The sequence below is a fragment of the Fusarium flagelliforme genome, assembly GCF_020744385.1.
Source record: "Fusarium flagelliforme strain FIESC 12 MPI-CAGE-AA-0113 chromosome Unknown B0J16scaffold_2, whole genome shotgun sequence".
NCBI classification, from domain to species: Eukaryota; Fungi; Ascomycota; class Sordariomycetes; order Hypocreales; family Nectriaceae; genus Fusarium; species Fusarium flagelliforme.
The window spans coordinates 1,594,263-1,616,009 of record NW_025763504.1 but is presented as its reverse complement, the minus strand read 5'-3'; the positions used below and the strand labels follow the sequence as shown (position 1 = coordinate 1,616,009).

At 47.5% G+C, this 21,747-nt stretch overlaps 5 protein-coding genes across 5 annotated transcripts; 1 reads left to right on the top strand and 4 right to left on the bottom strand.

Moving 5' to 3' along the window:
* Positions 1-1,767: 1,767 nt before the first annotated feature.
* On the bottom strand, positions 1,768-2,341 carry B0J16DRAFT_56841 (uncharacterized protein). Its single transcript, XM_046134075.1, has one exon. The coding sequence runs from the start codon at positions 2,180-2,182 to the stop codon at positions 1,871-1,873; it is 312 nt and encodes a 103-aa protein (XP_045986173.1). The 5' UTR covers positions 2,183-2,341; the 3' UTR covers positions 1,768-1,870.
* A 2,891-nt stretch (positions 2,342-5,232) lies between these two features.
* On the top strand, positions 5,233-6,262 carry B0J16DRAFT_56953 (uncharacterized protein). The gene is made up of 2 exons (XM_046134076.1): positions 5,233-6,077; positions 6,151-6,262. Exon 1 carries the CDS (start codon positions 5,361-5,363, stop codon positions 5,820-5,822), a length of 462 nt encoding a protein of 153 aa, XP_045986172.1. The 5' UTR covers positions 5,233-5,360; the 3' UTR covers positions 5,823-6,077; positions 6,151-6,262.
* A 2,484-nt stretch (positions 6,263-8,746) lies between these two features.
* On the bottom strand, positions 8,747-9,956 carry B0J16DRAFT_315953 (uncharacterized protein; the record flags this gene model as incomplete). Its single annotated transcript, XM_046125284.1, has 4 exons — positions 8,747-8,794; positions 8,841-9,119; positions 9,418-9,775; positions 9,904-9,956. 4 exons carry the CDS (start codon positions 9,954-9,956, stop codon positions 8,747-8,749), a joined length of 738 nt encoding a protein of 245 aa, XP_045986171.1.
* Positions 9,957-16,556: 6,600 nt separating this feature from the next.
* Positions 16,557-18,000, bottom strand: B0J16DRAFT_332660 (pyridoxal phosphate-dependent transferase). The gene has a single exon (XM_046126738.1). The coding sequence runs from the start codon at positions 17,958-17,960 to the stop codon at positions 16,680-16,682; it is 1,281 nt and encodes a 426-aa protein (XP_045986170.1). The 5' UTR covers positions 17,961-18,000; the 3' UTR covers positions 16,557-16,679.
* An 887-nt stretch (positions 18,001-18,887) lies between these two features.
* B0J16DRAFT_315951 (glutathione reductase) lies at positions 18,888-20,349 on the bottom strand (the record flags this gene model as incomplete). Its single annotated transcript, XM_046125283.1, has 2 exons — positions 18,888-20,148; positions 20,201-20,349. 2 exons carry the CDS (start codon positions 20,347-20,349, stop codon positions 18,888-18,890), a joined length of 1,410 nt encoding a protein of 469 aa, XP_045986169.1.
* Positions 20,350-21,747: the final 1,398 nt, after the last annotated feature.

Below are 21,747 nucleotides of genomic sequence, written 5' to 3'. Positions count from 1 at the left end.
GAGCGGCTAGGACCGCAATTGAAGAATGGACAGGATTTCCTTTCTTGTCAGTTTGTCCGACGAGCTAAATCAACATGTTGCAACGTTAGAGACTCCTGGACAGAGAGCTGATGGGAAATCGTGGGGGGAGGGACCCTCTCGGCTGTCTATCTTATCAAAAAACAGGTACCGTACGACCAACAGGCTCCATCTTTGCGCCATATCTTTGACGGACGACGATATTGCGGGCGCTCAATCTACTTCTGGAGAGGCCGTCATGACTGATGTAACATGAGCTATCTCGACAATCAATGAATCTAATTGATCGCGTGGGGATTATCATTACGACTAAGTCAGTCTCGGTCCAACCGTCGCTATACAAGTGGAAGTAAAGTGATAAATGACTCTGAAACTGACTCTCCAGTTATCATCATCAAAAGTCATGCTTTTTCAATCATTCATGCCCGATCGTCCACCTTCTGGAGACGGACGCGTTGTAAGATCAGCGCCGCGCTGTTGTGGAAAACCATGATTCGGTGATGGGTCACCATTTGATTCCCCATAGAATGCAATGCATCTCATTAAACTTTCGGGAACAGGACCCAAATTGTTGATTCTGTATGGTCATCAAACAGAAAAAAAAACCTCATCATGGAACAGATGGCAGCAAAACCTTGGTTGGAGGGAACTATTTTGAGGCCCTACCTGGAGTGTATAGCCATGGAAAAGCCGAGTGAAACCCCGTGCAAATGCCGCGATATGCCGGCCCGAAGCTTGATGTGATGATTGGCGAATAATTTAATATTGCCCACAGAGTGTCTCATCTTTGGATTGGATAACTTGGAAAGATTGCGTTTGATTGCGTCTTCAGTATCAGCATTGTCCTCATCAGACTAGGGGCTGATGTTGCTCAGTGGGGATTTGACTGTCCAAGGTTACCCCGAACCGCCGAACAAGTCAACAACACAAGATAAGAAGACCTGAGGGTTGAATGTATGACCACGAGACTTGAAGCGCCAGCCATGGCAAGGATCGTTTCAGAGAGCACGGGAATACTATAGCCCATGTATCACCGAACAGAGTAGATTATGCATGGCTTGCTATCTTGACCAGGCCCCGGACGTCGATTCCACAAGAATCCGGGGAAGTAGTATCAGCGACTCGTCAGAAGTCCTAGTATGGGATGGTACAGGTAAGAAGTGACTATTGTCTTCAGCGACATGCACCCCAGAGAGAGAGAATTGACCCGCTACAGTAGTCAGAACCACAGACCAGGGAGACTAGGACTACGGGACTGTGCTGTAACAAAGTGGTCATGAAAGGGCGTGCTAATCACCGTACATACTATGTATATGGATACACTACACGATGCGACCTTGTTGTTTCTCCCAAATGGAAAAAAAGTGGTTGGAATAAGTGGTCAGGCGGCAGTATCAGGACGGGGATGCAGTTGGATGGAGGTTGCAGATCAACAACACCAAGTGATTCGCTCTAGAGAACCCTGGTCGCGTCTCCAGACTCCGCCCCCAGACGCAGGTCTGAACAGAAATGGAATGGTTTTGTTAAACTGCGCAGCGAAAGCGTCGAGAGGGATCAGCACTGCACTGCATGGACTCGCTCTGCTCTTTGCTGTTACGTTAGTTTTGGTTAGGTTAGCACCTCGCAATACTCCCGTTGTTAGTTGATGATCACGATAGGCGGCCACTTTTTTCAACCCAAATCAATCCTCCGACCTGACAGCGCAATTCCCGGTGATCCTGGGGAAGATGTTCAATGCACAAACTAGTTTGACTCGTACCGTTCAGGTCATCGACGCTTCAACTGACACAAGCGCTATTACAGGAGATGGGCACTTGATGAAAGATGGGGACATTATGTATAATGCTCCCAATTACGGATAAAAGAGACGCCAATACAGTTCCAGCGGGGTTTGATAGACGATAATGCAGTAAAAGAGAGAGCACCAAGTGTCTGGTTGGTCTCCATTCTCGCTTCGGCTGGTAGGATCCAACGTCAATGGCACCGCTGCTGTGCTATCTTCCGTATCTCGCTCCGAGTGACATTCACTCGAGTTGAGGCAATTGGATCTTCGGTTGTACCTTATGTTATGAGAGACAATGAGTTGTACGATAACCACTCGGGCAATTTTATATGTTAAGAGAGAAGCAAAACAAAGAAAAGCCACGATGAGATCAGTTTGCATCAAAATGTGGCTTGTGGCAACGAGATGAAGATTTTTTGGGTTTGCTCTTGCAGAATCTACAAGATGCCCAAGACCCAGGGTCCAGTCAGGTTCCTGAAGGATGGTTGATCTCCCATGGTTGATCAACTGTCTTGGGCGCGAACACCACCACCAACATTTGAGTTGATTATTGTCCGGTGGCAATATATCATGCACGGATTGTCATTGTGGTTGAGAAGTTTTTTTTTAATTCGTTTACTGTAACCCAACATTTGAATGGTTAGTCTAGTTTAGTTGAGACTGGTGGTTTCAGTAACGGTCGCCTCCTCAAGGTACTCGTCACTTTTGTGTGAAGGCGAAAAAAACGGGACTTTGACTTTGTGAGAAGTCAAGACCAAGACTGAAGATTGTGGTGAGGAGCTTGATGGTTATTGGTCTGTTGGCTATCAAGGTGCGAGCGAGTGCGAACCAGGAACCAATGGAGGCGATGGGTCTAGCGCAAGTCTCTTGATAGTGAGAGCGGCTGCGCTGCGGCAGTCGAAACTGCCCGTTGCTGCTGCTGCAGCAGATAATACTGTGCAGACTGGCAGCATCCATAAACCCGGTAGAGGGCGAAGAGTGAGTACATTATCTCGAGATGGCTTGGCTAGGGTATGTTGCAGTTGCAGTTGCAGTTGCAGGCTCTTGCAGAACAAACATGCAATCCGGCAACACAGTTGCGAAATATGGCGTCACTTGCTGGCGCGCTGAGCGTTTCGAGCGTCTCACAAACTACGATTGCGCGTCTACATGATTGAGGTCTAGACTGGCTATGGCGTCAATATGTAGGCTGTTCCTAGCATCCAGAGTCAGCTGGTTGTTATTGTGTCATGTAAGAGGTTGTGTCTACTTGATACTGAGCGGCATAGATCGAGTCCGATGTAGGGTACAAAGTGATTTCCACTAATGGTACCGAAGAGATATTAGGTACTCCATGCTCCTCAGTCATTCGTAGATATAAGATTATGATTCTACTAGATTCTTCACTTTGATATAAACACCATGAAGCGAGATTATCGCTTTACGAAAACAGAGATACAATGTTATCTTGGTATCAATGGATATCTTCCGCCGAGTCTCTTGGCTTGGAAGATTATGAACATCTATGCCGTGTTTGTGCAACTGGATACAGTTTTGATAACTCGAATATTCTCCTATTTCCGGTGCCACATCGGAGAGTAGACTAGTAGCCACCGGAGAAGATCTTGACCCTGAACCCTTTCTCTACCTGACCCTGAATTGAACGGAGAGCATCAAGCTGAAGCACGTTGTCCAAGTCAGTGGTGAGTTTGCGTGCTTGGGGTGGAGAATTGGTGAAGCAACTAAAGTTAAAGGTGGAGAGAGATGGAGATGGAGACGGACGGCAGCAGGGATGTGGGGAAGGAGACACTATGCCCCTAAGGGGCTAGAGTTCAAGCACTAAGCTCATTGCGTTGTTCTTGCGGGCGCAGAGCATTCTCTGCCTCAGGCTTTCAGTTCCTATCAATCATCACCTCAGCGGCGGGAGCCTTTGTAGCCTGTCCCATTCCTGTGGGCCAGTCAGTCCTTTGAACCTAGCAAACAGAAACAGACCAGCCGCCAAGCAGATTGCGCTACGCCGCAGAACCAGTAACAGCGGCCTGCAGCTCAGCGCAAACGCAGCTTATTACAGCGGGCGGAAGCACAGAGCAATAACACAAGAATAGAGCCAGCCAGTCAGTCTCAGGGCGTGCATCAGTATCAGCATCAGTATAGGGACTCGCCTGTTCTGTACTGTAACCCCTCCCTGGACTCGAAAGCAATCAATTGACCATTCATGGGCCGGGTGGTCACTGGGTCAAAAAAGCTAAACAGAATGCCAGCATCAAATCCCATCAAGACGGACAGGATTCATGATGCCGAGCCTCGAAAACAGACCAGAGCTGGCCTCACCTCACACCACAGAGAGCCGATGAGATGCACAATCGACCTCTGATCTTGCGGGGAGGGGGCACTTACGGCACTCCGAAAGCTCCAGCAAACGGGCAGAACCGTGCAGAATTGCACGGTAGGTAACGGAAACCAGAGGCGACCTGGACGACCAACAGCCCACTGCCCACCTCCGGTGTCGCTATCCTCTGGTCTTCATCAGCTCAGGCCCCAGCGAAAAATCTCGGCTGATGCCTTCGCGGTGGGATCCGGGACCCTCAAGGTCCCATTTCAAGAACCCATCTGAGTCACCTCATCGAACTTCGATATGGGTGATTGTTCTCGTGGGCATGAACCGGCCGTAATTCAATCATCGAAAATTTTTCGGCTACCCGTTGCAATCTCGTACAATAATAGCGTTGGCCAGGATGGGATAGGACAGAACAAAACACGGGCTGGGCTTGGTCAAGGCTCAGGCGCAGTTCAATTCAGTCAGCCAAGTGAAGTGCTGTGCAGCAAAATCACACGCCTGGTCTGGTGTCTGAATGTCTTGCCTGGCTCCTTTGTCCTGCTACAGACTCAGTTTGTGTGGTCCCTGGAAGAGCAGTGAAGGCTCGCTGAAGGACAGGGCACCTCTTTCACCTTGAGACCTGTGCATCTCCACTCACCATTGCCATTGCCAATGCCCATCCTGGCACTCCCTCCTCCTCCTCCAACACTCCCTGAGTCTGGGGGGTGAGACGCCCTGGCGTGGTGTGCATTCCACACACCCAGTTGAAACGAGAGCAACCCACGCCCGGCGGGCGTCTCATCACAACCTTTCTCAGCATAAAGCAGTACGTACCGGACTAACATATCGCTGCAGGGCATTGAGAGCGGCAAGGCGCCCCCACCAAAGTGCAAAACTCCACTGATACGTACTCTTCCTTGGTGGAGCAGAGGTGTGCCTTGGTACCCTCCTCCACGAATTCCTAGGAAGTGTACCTCTAGCGCAATCCTGGTCGTGCAACTGATCATCGACCAAGGCTGTGCCTGGGCCACTGACCAAGAATATACTTAACCCTTCCCCTCGAACCTCTTGACTTCTCATCTCCTCCACCATCATCTTGACTCTCTTCACTTGGAATCCTTCAATTGCTTCCTTTACTATACCAAACTACTGTCATACTCTACTCGACACTTCGACATATAAGAGATCAAGTCACTGCCTCTTGGGTTTACCCCTTCAACACTACCTTCTACCTCACTCACACAACCACACATCACCGCAGCCATGGACTTCGATTCTTGGGCTCACTCTTTCTGCCTTGCCTGCGACAAGCAAGTGCAATCATCCTCTGATGCCTACTGCTCCGAGTCATGCAGACTGGCCGACTTCGAGAAGACGTCAACGACAAGCTCTCAAGCCAGCTCTCCCGGCCTCGCATCTCCTTCCTGCCAATGGTCATCGAAATCCTCTAGCTCGGGCTTCTACCTCTCCCCCGCCTACGATTTCTCCAACGCAAAGCCATATGGATCGAGGCACATGAGCCAACCTACCTTCAAGCCCTACGGCACTGAGACGACCACCCACCGATCCCTCACTCCCTCAAGCTCCCACAGCAGCCTGTGCTCCATGCAGAGCACCTCAACAACAGGAGAGCAAGGTCAACTGTCCGACAAGGCGAGGAAGGAACTCCGAGCGTACGCAGTGTCTTTCGACAACGTGAGGACTCAGCGACGACGATCATACTAAAGAGCTCGCTACCACGACATGATACAACACACATGCACACAAGCTCATCTAAAAACATACCACCACGCAACTCATTCAACACCTTAAACAACAATCGCATCAACACGACACCTCAACTCATACCACAACGCCTTTTTCTTTTTCTCTTTGTTGAAGAATTTATTTGTACCAAAGAAGGGCATTATACCGGAGCACTGCATTAAAAAAAAGTTTGTTTTTACATCGATCCATGACGATTTCTTTACATCTCAACCAATCTATTCTGGTGGGATTATCTGGGCGGTTTCTTTGTCCATCGGGGTTTACGGATACGGGTCCCAAGCAAGAGGGTATCTTGTACCAAATACAGGGCGGATTGATATCACATGAAAGTTTCAGAGCATGGATTACGGGAGCACGGGAGGTCATCATGATACCGGGATACGACGGCTGGGGACATTTGGGTCAGGCGTACAGGACCGACCAGGCAAGAAGCCGGTCGATGGATTATTCTATTGGGAGGTATAACTTGCGCTTTTGACTACGGGGCAACTGGGCATTGACAGGAACTGCGGAAGACTGCACTACACTGCACAGCATAGCACATCATTGGATACCATAGCATACTATAGCCAAAGAGATCTTTTTTCTCCCTCCATACAAAGCAAGCCAAGTTTCCAACAAAAATTGTGAAGTCTGCAAAATTCTCTGTGCTTCGATTTACTACTGTCTTACTGACTTGTCTCTGAGGTGTCAACGTCCCTTGTCACCCTTTTGTCGATTGGCATAACTAACGATTGGGCATTGTTGAGTATCTTACATACCAAGTGGGTTCTGATTGCTTTTTCTCGGGGGATTTTCAACCAAGCGGACAGTCACCGCCATGCCGCTCGACTGGGATGATGGACAGACCAAGCGTGCATCGACACTTTTTTTTTGCATTTTTTTCTCAGATCCACGCACGTATCTCAACGATCCAACAAGGAAGACCCCAATCAGGCACGAAAATCGAGGCTCTTCTTTTCTGCATGAATTTCAAGCTAAACTACGACTAAACTGATGTGCTTCAGGAGGACAAGGACAGGTACTGCAGTCGACCTCCAGGGGGGATGGTTTATTGGACTGAATTGAGGATAGGATGAATTGCGCAAGATGCCGTGCTATGCCCATCTTGCTCTTGCGAGAATCGGCATTCTTTCAGTTCCGTTCCCCAGACTCAATCCGAAAGCTTGTCCGAGGCTACGCTACTGTATGAGCCATAGTCAACTCCGATCTCCGGCGGCCTACCACCAGTACAGCAGATCCTCCCAAGGAGTAGGTAATGGATGGACCCCTTCTTTGTAACAGACCAGATGGATACAATTGACTAAGAATTGGAAACAAGCAAATTAACTTTTGAAAGTGTCCTCGTGGTTTCAAAATATTACTTGTTTTTTTCTTTTGCCTCGCCGATGAACGGGGTGTAAGCCGAGCTTCTCAAACCTTTTTTTTTTGTGCTATTGTAACTTGGCTTTGTGCGTCTGGTCTGTGTCATACGGGCTTAAAGTCAGTCAGACGTTGCTAGAAAGAAGAAAAAAGCAAGTTGGTACCCGACACGTTTGTCCAAGTTTGTGATTCCACCGCCTTTACAGAGGAATAAGTGTCTACGTAGTGTACAGAGTAGTACCCGAAGGTATCCATCTATTGCCATGGCATACCGAAGGTCAAGGAAGGCATTGAAATGCTGTAAGCCAAATCAATCGGCGTTAAACTCTATAAGAATTGGTTTGATTTGGTAGTACATGCTGCTGTTTATTAGTTGTTGATCAGTTCTCCTTGACTTTCCCCTTGGGGAAGGCGGCTCTTGCAACCCTCACTTATACAAACAAACCCCTTGATAGAAAGAAGGGAGCAACATTGGATAACGGGTTACTCTACTGACAGTGATAGTGAAAGCTTCTTTCGTCTGGTGACATTCGAATGCAGGATCTGGACTGTCCTCTCATCTCAACTTTGGTCCCCTTACGCCCCCCTTTGTGGATGTAAATAATCGAAATTTCTGTCAATGCGTAGACGAGATGACAAGAATACTCGGACATCGCCTGTGTCAAGTGGAGGTACAAGACCCAGTGTCATTTTGTCACCCCTATCCGAATGCTCGAGTTTTTTCTTCCATCTTCTGAGCCCCCTTACTTGTAACCGACCAACAAAACAAGATTTTCTTAGCCTCTGTACCGAAAACCTGGTAGCTAAAAAAGGTACCAGGGGGGCCCGCAAACAACGAAGAGGCCTATTGGTCTCCTGGGCCATTGAACGTCATGCTTTCGCAGGGCGGGCCGTACAGTAGCTTAGAGACGATCGTTTAGGGCGGGCTTTGAGCCTTGAGTCTATGTGCCAGCGCATCTGTCTCTTGTCAATCGGCGATGCTCGACTGAATTAGATGATCTGAGCTAGCAACAGGGTTTTGCACGTGTGTAAGAGTAAAATTTTAAGAGTGGATTTTCTTGAGAGAGAGGAGACTCAGAAGCTTGGCTTTGGCGATTAGGTATGTGTCAGACAGATCAGGGGACCGGAGAGAAAACTCTGTTCCAGGGTCTTTGCATTGACAGGACAGCAAATTTTCATCTTTCTTTGTTGTTGGGCAGTTTTGAGGCTCATTGATGTGGTGATGATCTGTTTAGCTGGGCGTGTAGAGACCCAACCAAAAGCCGACCAAGGGCATCTTGAATTAGTGAAATCTTCCAACCAAAAGAGACATGGCGCATAACTTACAACCTCAGTGCCGGTGAAAGGTAGGGTACGTACCTTTACGGGATTGTCGACCGAGATCGACATCATTCCCATCGGCAGGGTCCGGCCATTCCCAACCCATCGTGAGTTTTAGGACGTGGAGTTTTTTGTAAACGTAAGCATTTCTCTTACAGTCTCTGCCTCTGTCTCTAAAATGATCAATTTATTCGTCACTACTACTGCATGTCTCCAGCTTTTCCTTTGTCTGGGGGATCGATCGGACGCTAGACCAGAAAATACATACAATATGTACGGTATAACAAAACCCACAATCTGGCCATTTCTACCCTCCGATATCCGAGGAATAATGGGATGATTCTGAGATGGCCTGTTTTTACTTTTCTGTTCCTGTTCATCGGCATATGGATCCCCTCTCGCCTCGCCTCGCCTAGCATCGTCTCGTCCGGCAGTGAAACCCCAGTATTCCGGCTCTGCATTTACTTTTCTTTGTTTTGCATCAGAATGAGAGAATGAATCAAGTCGTAGCATAAAACTCAGAGCGGACCCGCGTACTGAGTGGGTTTGTGGCTGTTTCGGGACTATGGGGTTCTGTTATGCTTCACAAGTTAGTTACTGTATAGAGGGATGTTCCTGGATAGGGCTGTTTCGTTTGGCTCTTGCTTACGCACTCACCTTGCGTTTTACCTATTTTCATCTCGATCGATCGACTTTTAAGTCGATTAATTAATTAATTAATTAACTCTTAATAACAAAGGGAGTGTTTTACTAAATTGACCTTCTTTGGCCTTCTTTCTTCGTCCCTGCTTCAGATATCCACTATCAACCTACGTGGCACCGTCTCTCTTTGACTCTCATAACAGACCCTGTACTTGTACTTACACCGTACCTGGGCTCTGTGCTTTTCGTGCCTGCAAAGAAGAGACTTCTTCCATTGATCGGCGGGAACGGCCCGGAGGTTGGCGTTACGCTGTGAATGGGTTGCTGTGCTTCCGGAATTCACCTTGAAGTCTTCCATGAGAATGCATTGACCGCTGGGTGACGTCGGCACTTCCACGACCCTTGTTACTATTACTGCTGTTATTCTCTTCTGCCTTGGTTCCAGGGACAACGAACGAACATCCTCCTGCTGCCCTGATCCTGGGTACAAACTGAATTGAGTTGATGGTTTCGGGCTGCTGCCCCGCTGGGTGTGTGTCGTTTCATCCGTTGCATTGAACCGAAGCGAAGTGAATGCTATGCTATGCCTATGCTCTTGTGTAAGCCTCCAGTGGCATTGAATACAAGGAGGGTTACAATTATCCATCGTGGCTTTGCTTTTGCATTGTTTTGCTCAGGTACGGCATTTGCACAACTTTTGATATTGGTCACTCACTGTAACATCACCCAATGCCTATCTACAGGCTCCTTTGTCTCAAGCAATTTCATATTTGCTTTTGCTCTCAACGCCCGTTGACCAATTGAGAACCATAAACCCCCAATGCCGGATGTCAATGCCGGGTTTCAGTTCGGTAATTTGAGTCTGAGGCTCTGAACTCTGTCATTGCAGGGTAAAAAGTGATGGAAACAAAACAATAGCAAAAATCTTGGTCTATTGTCTTACAAAAAAAGCTTCAACATTCCACCGAGCCACTTTTTTTCATCAACGTCTCACCAGAAAAAAAGAATTTTCTCAATCTGTTATGATGATGTGAAAGAAAATGTCTTCCGGTTCGTCGCCTGTGATCCGGTTCCTGTTGTGTTACTCGAGTGAGAAATGTATGACAGAGGCAGGGCGGCTGTGATACTCTGACATCCTTTCATTCATGCAAATGCCGTGAAACGTGATACGCATGCCTCTGGCCAAAAGAGGATATTACACTCATGTAGTTACATACAGGCAAAAGTAAGATTCATCAGCCAGCCTCTATTTGTTTGTGAAGGGCGTTGTCAACTCAACGACGAGTCGGATTGAATGTACATGCACCCTTCAATCTCCCTTTTCTGTATCTTATTGCGAGACAGGTACACAACAATGTAGACTACTCAATAGAGGCTGTTACTGTTACCCATGTCAATTGACGGCTCGGGTCTTGTTCCTGTGGTGTGGTTACACCACGTGGAATCCTCCCCTCCATAACCAACTGCGGCTCAAAGGCCGAATGGACGTCTCTCAACGCCCTCTACCACAGATACAACCGCAATTGATGCCTTATTCTTGTTCTTGAATCTGATTTGATAGTCGTATCAACTTCGATAGGCTCTCGAGTTGACACATACAGCAGCCGTTTCAGAACGGCGGGTTCAAGATCTGCCCGTTTATGCCGAGCTGGGGCACTTACACGTAAGTTTCCCTTCCCTCGACTAGTTTCTGACGACATCACCAATCTTGTCCTGCCTCTGCATCGCCCAGTAACGGGCGATCCGGCTATTATGGGTCAATCCGTCTGACACAGTTTCATTCGTAACAATAACAGTCTTTCAGTTGTACTAACAAGACCAATTGCCTCGAGAAAACAGGGTATTGTCTTGCCTCTTTACGCCATCACAACTCTGAATGCGTTGCATCCATGATGCAGCGCCGGTTAATACTGAAGTCACAAATTCCAAAGGGACGTAGTGTTTCTGAGACCACCCACGGCTATCTCACTACGGGGGGCAATACAAGGCTTTCTGAGACTCCTCCAAGGGGTGTAACTTGGTCATTGACATGGCGCCCTTTGGGGGTCATCATCAGCCATGTTTCTCAGGGCGAATGTTCTACGGCGTTCGCGACTCCAAGCCATGAATTCCAATTGACGTTTCTATAATTCGTTAGTGAAGTTCAAGTCGAATTATTAGTGTTGGTATTAGTGTCTTGTCGCCCACAGAGCTGGGACCCAGGACGTCAGCCCAGAAACGCTTGTCTAATAGGCCTATGATCGCCTCAACCATGTGACATAGATTTTGGAGTTTATTGTCATAGTCGTCAGTTTTTGAGTTTCAATTGATGTAAACTTGCAGCTTCTAGACGAGGCGATGGAAGGCGTCTGCATCGTTGGTCTCTATCGTTGAGTAGGCTATGCAATGTTGAATATGGATGTGTATTTTTCTCTATTATGACATATTTGCTTTTTCTTGGACAATTGATATCTTTAGAAAGAGCTCCGAAACATGCGTAAGCCTCACTCTAGCCGGTTCATCCGAAGTATTAGCCTATAACCAGACTCAACGGAGCGTATGTAGATACAGATAACTACTACGTATTGCAAGAGAGTCAATGACGAGACGCCTTGTGTTAGTAGATCACGTTGCACTTGTAAGGGTATCTGTGATTCAGGAACCTACTAACTTGGTGCGTCTTGAGAGCTGCATGTTAGCATGTATGTGGCTACCTATGATCGCCTCATGTTCATCACAGGCTGAAATATCTTGTCACATATCTCTCCCTCCAAGAGAAATATTGAAGCGCATGTGGCTGGCTCAAACACACCTGGAATGGGCTGACCCCTTATCTTTTGTTTCCTCAGCCCATCGAGATTCTGGAAACCTGGTAGAACAAGAGGAGGGAGGCTGAAGGGATATTAGATGGACTATACTGCAAGCGCAAGGAACTTGTTTTTCTTTTTCTTTTTATCTCCGCCGCTTCCTGTTGGGTCGATTGTTCGAGACATATTTATTATCTCTTTTCTGTTTTAAACGCCTTGTCTCTCGGATCTGTCATGACGCCTCGCTCCAAGTCCCCGCTCCTTTTGTCTTGGAGTCGTGACGCTGTGCAACGCGAGTATCTCAAGACATACCAGCAACCGGGGAGGCAGCCGGCATCAAGAGGGACTCGAAGCGATTGGGTGTGTTTCTGGCTCATGTTTTTCTTCTTTTTTTCTCTGTCGAATAAAGAGAATACATACAACACATATCTATGCCGTGCTCATGACGATAAGAGAGAGTGTAATCCCGGGTGATGGATCACTGGATTTCGGAAGCATGTACTAAATTGGACTCTGTCTCTGGTCGGCCCAAACTGAGACAGGTTCATAGTCTCTTACTCATCGGTTATTCTCGTCAATAGTCGGATTGAATTGTTATTGGGTAATTCAGTGGATAGAGCCCATCACTATCACTATCACCGACTGAGACATAGAGACTAAGAGAGCTTTCCCCAGCTCCTGTTCCCCGCGCCGGACCGGATGGCCCCGATTGTGCGGAGTCGGAGCGTATTCACGGCCGAAGACGGCTTCAAATTAGAGAGTAATTATGACTGTTTAGTTGCTGCTACTGTATTCTTTGTGCTGCAAGAGGCAAATTGAGGCGTATGTTTCTGTAGACCTAGACCCAACGGCTTAAGTTGATCAATTCACATCCCGGGTGGTGGATAGCTTCATACGAAAACTCCCTCCCAGAATCGGGTATAGAGTAAGCCCATGTTCCTGGGAGTGAAGACCAAGTCTCGATCGTGAGAGGCTCAGGGTGACATCCGCATTCAGCACAGCAGAATAGACTCTGAGCTTTCTCTCTATTCTGCTTAGACCCAGGGCCAAACTCCATCACTGTAACCCCATGATGGAGAAGAAACCAACCGGTTATCGCGGGGAGGGCTTCGTAAGCTCCAAACCTTGAAACAATCGGCCATTCATCATCCTAGGAAGCCCTCCAGTAGCGGGAGGCAAAAAGGCCAACAATTTGACCCCAAGAACCCAATCCTAAACCAGACGGTTCCTCCGGCCTCACCTCTCACCTCCCTCCCTCTCTTCCTGCCCCCCTGGAACCAAAATTCTCTAGTGTTAGGAGACTTTTCAAGACGTTGGCAACGATCGTCAAAAGCTTGGCTTCTCATTGTGTGATCAGGAAGAAGAGTGGACGCTTGCAGGATCTGGCTAGGATGTTAAGGTTTGCACTATTCGATATCCCGAGAGATCTTGTGCTATTCCCCTCCCTCCATGTCTGCTGCCTATCATTTGTTTGCTTTTTACCCTGCCGTCTTGAAAATTTCTCTCCAGGGATGTCCGAAATTACTCCTAGTGAGGTGTGATGGGATGGGACAGACAGTCTCGAACTGAAACTATCGAGGGTGAATGACATTGTAATGGATGACAGAGAAGATAGTGGTGTAGTAGTGATCCATCTGCTAAACGCCCGTTACAGTTAGTTTTCAGTTGGTCAACCCCCTGTAATTAATTACGAAAATTCTCTTTCAATAAGATAATAAAAACTTTTCAAAGTAAGATCTAAACTAAAAACATGCAGCGGACAATCTGATCTGGATTAGCCTGGAGTTTGACAGCGCCAGATTTAGCGAGAGATAGCGAGTTTAAATTCCGTCCCTTGTAATTTTCGCTATCATAAAGTCCGCTAATCTTTACTTTTAACGAGTGAATGAGTGCCTGTTTCCGTCCCGTCAGTTTGGTACGTATCCGTATTAATTTACAGCAACTGTACTCAGTAAAGATTGACGTCGTGTAAGCAGCTGGGCAAAAGCAAAGATGCCTGACTGACTATCACTCACTGTAGCCTGTGATTTCGCAATTCTCCCGTCATCAAAATGCATGTCTCGCTGCCCTCATCCAGTAAATTCGATGTTTCCCTCTTGTGCAGGATCTCTATGATACCTTGATCATGACAGGGGGATAAGCTGCAGCAAGGCAGATTCTTTTCGGGTATCGGTTTTGCATTCCAGGGTTCAGGTACAAGTACAGGCACAGGAACAGACACACACCATCTTCATGGTTGATTAAATCCAATTGGTTCAGACACCAGGAATGCAGTTTTCGATTCGCTTTTCAGGCCAGAAGTGCAGCTAACTCTCACCATTTACAGGTCGATATGCACTGACTGGGCTGCCTGACTGACGTGGACGTGAATTAACCACAGTGACTAATAGCTGGCTGACGCCTTTTACTGTTAGTAACTCTATCTCTTCAGTGCTACGGTACAGTATCTCTGGGGCTAATTCTAATTTAGTGAGCTGATCAATTGTCTTGCAGTTTCTGCAGCTGAGCGGCGTGAACACTCATGACTATCAAATTCTGCTTTTCCCCATCCTCTTTTCCAGCTGACATCTCAGCTTACAGCTCAAATCCAGTCCGATGGCGGCAGCTAAAGTCTTTTCAGACAGACCCTCTCTCATTTCAAGGGTCCTGTCCCTATGACCCTTGCTCTACGATAAAGAGATCCATCAAACGACAGTAGCCTGTAGTCTAGACTTGGGGATGCCCTCAACGGTTCCCCGACATGCTTATCCATTAAAAAGTCGGACCGTCTGCATTGTTTTGCTGGGGTTTCAAGGACCGTTGGATGGCATCTGCACCTTAAGTAGAAAGAATTGGATACCGGGCTTGAGGTCTCTCTTCCGGTTGGTTCACCGGCCTCCCGGCGGGATCTACCCGTCTTGACGGCTGGCCGGATTGGTCGCCGAAGCCTCTTTTCTTTACTATACCTTGTTGCCTGTAACAATTTTTTCACTCTCCAAACTAATGCCAAATGCGCTGTAAGACCGGTCTGCTACCCGAATGTCGTACAACTCACCTCTTTTGCCTCACTTTCGCTTCCTTTCCGCTCTTGTCTGCCGAGAAGGGACGTGCTGAGTCTCTTAATTGGGGTTGATGCATGGATGTAATTCTCACACCTCAGCCGAGACCCTGAGATAGGATGTTAGTTGAAACTGGCCCGGCCTGATCCGGTTGGAGCAGTTCTTTGTACGTGGATATGTACAGTTAAGCACAAAACAATACCCTCTCTAGCCTCTATATGCCGACTTTGACCTCGTACGAGACAAGAGAGGACCCCGAATAGTGGACCATAAGACAGCGGCGGCTTCAGCGTTTTCTTCTAAAGATAGCTTCGCAAAGAAGCTCTGTTTAGGTATCGTTGCCGGATGCCGCAGGCAGTATCTTGGTCAATCGAGACCCAAGACGCCGGAATCAAGGATAACCTTTTCCATGATTTGAAGGACAGGAAAACTTACAATTCCATCATAGGGTGGAGTACACAATCGAATACACACAGCCAGTAAATGACCCTCTATAGGTTATCACACGTATTGTATCATGATATAACTGCCATTCGTAGACTATGACAATAAGATACCCGAACCGTTCATTGAGAAATCAGAAAGGCTCAGGCGCACGCTTAACGGTGTTGCCCAATCTTTGCCAAAACAGTCCTGAGGCTCTTTGAGCTTGTACTGACAATGGATCTCGAGACTTTTTTGTCCTTTCGATTTTGAGTTACCATGCCCTTTCGTCAGTCTCCCAGTACTTGTTGATCGAGAAGAGCCCTGATTCGTGCCATCAATGATAACTCCAAGTTCATTGCACTTCAGTAGTCATCATAGCTCTGTTATAATACGTAGTAGCCTATTAGGATAGTTGAGAATATGTTTAATAGCATAAGAGGTGAGCTGACCTACTCGTTTATGATTGAGAGACCAGTTCAGCGTAGGAGGGAGCTCATGAAACTGGAGATTAGGCCGAGATTGCGTTCAATACTGGATAACTCGAGCGCCAAACACCTGAACTTTCTTAGTTCTTGATCTCCACGCCTTAGCTGCTTCGTTTGATGTTCTCGCATGATACGATTTCTTACGCTCGCTCATGGAGATATGGAGGCTTACTTAGAGACGTATCATACCAAGCAACAACTAAGTGTTGTTATGACTGAGACCCAGTTCATCAGTATTGCATTTATGATACAAAAGAACCAAAGGCATTGTCGTCAACAACATTGTACTCTCTTCTGCACAAACCAGGGATGTCATGAGACTTGAGTGTTTTAGGGGGACGATGCAGATTGACTGCAAAAGAATCTACCGCTGTTCGGGACCTCTTGAGCATAAAATACAAGGCTTAGCTGCTTCACGTCAGTAAGACTGTCATCTCTCTAACTGGGGATTTTGGTTATGCTATATACATCTATGCTTAACACGCGAAACACCATTCATGAACAAGAGCGGGCGCCTGTACACATATAAGTACACACAGTCTCGGTGCTTCTGGACAAGAGTGATATTACAGTCTAGCCATTCAGTCAATAGGTAGGCTCCCCATTCATGCTGAGCGACAGCGAGTTGGTCAAGAAGGGATGTAAAGTGGTCAAGAAAAAGAAACGAACAGTAGCAGAAGCCAACTGCCGTCCCTAGCAAGCCAAAAAATATTGATATAAGGTGGTATCTTCTAATATTCTTCCCATCTACCGGCGCTATGCCAGTGCATCTATCACCCGGTCAAGCCCCAAATCAAGATATTCATCAGCATGTGAGAACACGATTCTGAACCAACCAGGCTTCTCTGAACCAAAAGCCTTGCCAGATGCCAAAAAGACCTTCTTTGCCATCATCTTATTCATAACAAGATCCGTTATATCGTCAGTTTCCAGCCCAGGGTGTCGTGCCATATAAGACTTGCCCAGATTAACCCACAGGAAGAAGGCAGCATTCACTCCTGGAGCGTAGTCAATCTCATTCTTCTTAGCCCACGAGACGACACGGGTGTATTGCTCTGATAGCTTCCTTTGGTTTTCGGAGATGTATGACTCGACAAAAGCATCATCGTCCAAGATGTTGACTGTGACGTGGTCGGAGATCGACGACACTGAACTGTATAGTCCAACAGCTACAATAGCAGCGTGCAGAGACATGTTGGCTTGGGACACAATTGTGCCAACCCGGATACCGTTGGCGCCAAAGTCTTTGGACATGCCCCAAAGAACATGCACCAGCTCAGGATCGATAATACCTGCGATATCGATCGAAAGGGCAGATTCGAAAGGAACAGCTGGAGGGTGTTGATCGACAGTGTTTTCCCAGACAGACAGAGCATAGATCTCATCACTGATGAAATGCACTTTGTACTTTTGGCACAGCTTCATCAAGGCGATGAGAACACTCCGAGAGTAGCAGCGTCCCAGAGGGTTGTGCGGGTGACTGATGACCAGACCTGCAACTCTAGTCCCCTTCGATTGAGCATCGAGAATAACTCTTTCGTACTCAGCTACCGCGTCGTCACCAACGGGATCGACCTCGCCAAAAGCAACTGGGAGCAGCTTGGCTCCAAAGCGGGCTGTGAGGTCAGGAACAAATGTTCCATAGTATGGCTGCCCGAGAAGGATTCCATCTCCAGTATTCGCAACAGCCCACGATAAATGCTCAACAGCAGCACTGCATCCGTTGGTCATGGTAATATGCGCCGGCTCAATAGCCTTGAACGGCTTCAGGTGCTTATTCAAGAACCGTGACACAGATTTCTTAACCGCCTTGGTACCCGTAGTCCCATCTCCGTAAGTAAAAGCCGGATTCGTCAACGCCAAGTTATCGTGTATGTGTTTCCGAAGCACATCGTGCATGAGGGTATTCTCCGCAACACCCAGACTCACGATACCGTCAGGGTTGGTCTCTATATTGAAGAGATTAGGAATGACCTCCCAGAGATCCATTCCCTTGATGGCTTCTTCTGCTTCATGGGCGCGGGTTGAAAGAGACATGTTTATCAAATTGTTGTCGTTGACGTAGGTTGGATGGTGGTGTAAGTGAGGAATATAACTGACTTGCGTATAAATCGAGTGCCGAGATAAAGTGGCTACCGGTCGCCGATAGCCGGCTGGTGCTTTCATATAAGAAGTCCAAATTCTGGAGTTATGTAAAAGCGCCGTCTAGAATATAATGCTAAGCATTATGTTGTATTTAGACAATTGACTCTGAATAGTGTCTTAATGTTCTGTGATGATGCTAGCGAGAGTCAGATTTGAGCTGGGCTTTGTTAACACAGCCATATGACGATATGAGAGTGCTAGGGGAGATAATAGCTATTGTTAAGAGGATTATAGGATATCCAAGGCAGTGATATCCAATCAACAGACCAATAATCCTACCTGAAATGTGTATTGACTGTCCTGGTCCAGTGCCGGAGGTGCGGCACTGCATGTACGAGGCGTTTAGCTAGATCCAAGAAAGAATGAGAGGCATTGATGAAGGAGCTCGTGGAAACCATGTGGCAAAACCGCCCTCCAAACTGAGAGAGAATACGGGAAATCCCATGGTTTATCTATCTAGGTACAAGAAGTAATGCTGTTCGATGTTTGGCAAGTATTTGCCTAGGAGATACTGTTCTGTACAAAGCCGAATAGGAAGCATTGGCTTCCCTGATTCATAACTGCTTACTTACAGGAAAGCATTTAACCAATTCGGACTAAGAATAAAACTCAGGTAATTTAATTGTTTGTCTATATCTCGAGGGCTTAATCACTAACCAAACCAGTCCCTTTCGTGATATTCAATCTTACGAGAGATCGAGTCGAAACGACGAGGAGACAGGTCAAATTGTACACAACATCATGGACCAGAACAAATATTTCCTTCTATTTAACAGTTTCTTATATTAACGCTTGAAGTCGTAAATCTCTATATCCTTTCTATTTCAATGTCACAAGCTCCTCAGCGCTGGTGGGGTGGATAGCAACACAGCTGTCAAAGTCAGCCTTTGTGGCGCCCATCTTGATAGCGACACCAAAGCCCTGCAGCATCTCACCGCTGCCAATTCCCATAATGTGAAGACCAACAACCTTCTCCTCAGGCCCGGTAACAATAAGCTTGTAGCTAGTAGGGCCCTTCTGCTCAGGCTCCATCATGGCGTAGTACATGGCTGTGAAGCTTGTCTTGTAGACCTTGATGTTGTCCTTGCCATACTTCTCAATGGCTTCGGGCTCTGTCAGACCGATGCTGCCAACCTCGGGGTGGGAGAAGACGACGGAGGGGACATTGTTGTAGTCGAGCTTGAGGCTGGAGTACTCGGGACCACCAAACAGACGGTGCGCGAGACGGCGACCGGCAGCGATGGCAACGGGTGTCAGCTCAACCTCTCCAGTAACGTCGCCAAGAGCGTAAATGTTGTCAACGGCGGTGTTTTGGTACTCGTCGACAACGATGTGTCCCTTCTCGCTAAGCTTCACTCCAGCCTCCTCCAGGCCAATGCCCTTGGTCTCGGGAGTTCGACCGATAGCCCAGATCAAGTTGTCGATATCGCTAACAACGCTCTCGTTACCTTGGTCGTCCTTGTATGTGACGGTGAGCTTTCCGTTGGAGTCCTTCTCGACCTTGCTGGCTTGCGAACGCTTGTGCAGCTTAACACCAAGTCTCTCGTACTCCTTGGTGACGGACTCCTGGATCATGGGGTCGAAGTTGCGGAGGAAGGTATCGTGACGGATGAAGAGGTGAGTCTCCGTGCCGAGAGCATTGAACATGCCAGCGAACTCGACAGCAATGTAACCAGCACCGACAATGGCGACCTTCTTGGGCTGTGTAGAGATATCGAAGAAACCATCACTGTTGGTACCGTACTCGGCGCCGGGGATCTCTGGAGGGATGGTGGGCTTGCCTCCAACAGCGACAAGAATCTTCTTAGCGTTGATCAGAACCTTGGATTGGTCGTCGAGCGTGACCTCAGCCTGGTTCTTGGAGGTGAGTCGAGCCCAACCGTGTACGTAGTCGACCTTATCGTTGTTGAGGTTTCGCTCGTAGATGCCATTCAGGCGTTGGATGTAAGCGTCACGCTTGGTCTTGAAAGTAGACCAGTCGAAGGGAGCTGTCTCCTCAACTGAGAAGCCATAGGCCTTGGAGTCGTGGATAGCTTCGGCAAGGGCGGCAGCGTTGTATGTAACCTTCTTTGGCACACAGCTATGTATGATGTTAGTGTCATGATCCAGCACGAGCTTCAATGGGTACGCACCCAACGTTAACACATGTTCCACCAAGTCGCTTGTTCTCAACAATAGTAGCCTTAACGCCGAACTTGCTGCTGGCCATGCGCGCAGAAGCAAGTCCTCCACTACCACCGCCAATGACGAGGTAATCGGTCTCCTTGGTAACGGGAGCCATATTGCGCGCAGTCGTAGAAAGATGGCGGGTAATTGAAGCTATTCGCAGCGGGGTCGTTCTCGAAGACGAAGACAGGGTTGATGAGCGTAGAGAGTGGGCGAGAGCTTGCATGGACAAAAAATGCTTGCTCTAAGGCTTGGCCTTTAGAATTTGAAGGGAAATAAGAAAAGAAGGTGGGAGGGGAATGACGTCTTTTAAATGGACGATGAGAGGATACGAAATGCGATGGATGGAACAGTAGAAGCACGGAAGGTTGTGGCGGGGTTACAGAGGTAGAGGATAGAAGCGGATTGGATGGAATTGATGAGAATTGGTTATTAAACAATTATCGGAAAACTGAGTAAGCAAACCGATTCGAGATTGAGGCTTGGATTGGTCGATTTCAATGACGAGCTGCAGGAAAAGAGAAACGATTTGAAATCCACCCGCAGCTTGATGATGATTTTTTGATTTGATCTACGGGGTCTAGGAAGTTCCACCTCCCACCTCCATCTCCGTTAGCGGCGAATAATAATAGCCTCGGAGGTTATGGTTGGTTACAGGGACCTTGTTGAAGAGTTCCTTGAGGTGTGTCAAGTTTCAAATCAGATAAACAAATGTGGAATCATGTTTCTGAGATTCCAATTCTCACAGCTCTGTGTGTATGCTCGTGGCGTCTTATCAAACAAAGTGTCTGACATAAGCCAACAACAAAATTGTGAGGTTACATTCAGTTCAACCGAGGCTGATGACAAAGGGAAGATATTCTAGTAGGACAAGAGCTGTGCCACTCTGTAAACAGTAAAAAATGTTGTGTAAGCATAGGATCTTCGGCTAATGCTCAGATTTCTGAGCATGCACACCTGGGAGAGCTTCAGCGTGGTCGAGGCTATTCGCATCAATACGACTGCGGATGATGTATTTCTCAGACATCATGCAGCTCTCGCATATGCATGCAGACGGAGCTATAACGACACACTGCAGGTCTCAGCAACACTCGGGCCAACTCAACTCACACGAAAGCTCATGAAGAATTCCCGAGATATGACGACCAAAAAGTCTATGTCAGTTGAAGGTTTCATTCACTGATAGTTGACTTGAAACGTCAATACGTTGATGAGTTCCCACATGGCCTGAGATTAAGATGTTCAGTAGGCGGGTCAACGTACATAAGCCGTCAACACCAGGGCCACAACTCAAGTCTTCGACATTCATGATATAAAACTCATGATGTTTCTTCTGAGTTTCTCGAGATATGACGTTCAGTGGGTGGAGCTTCGCTTCGTAGCTGGATATTGACAGCTCCCATCCATTTGAGCTCTGTGGCTCAAACCCTTACGTAGTCTGTGATACTCGCTTCAGTGCGTCTTTAGCGGATAATTGCTTCTGTCAAGGTTCCCTTATCCCCTGTTAGTCGCG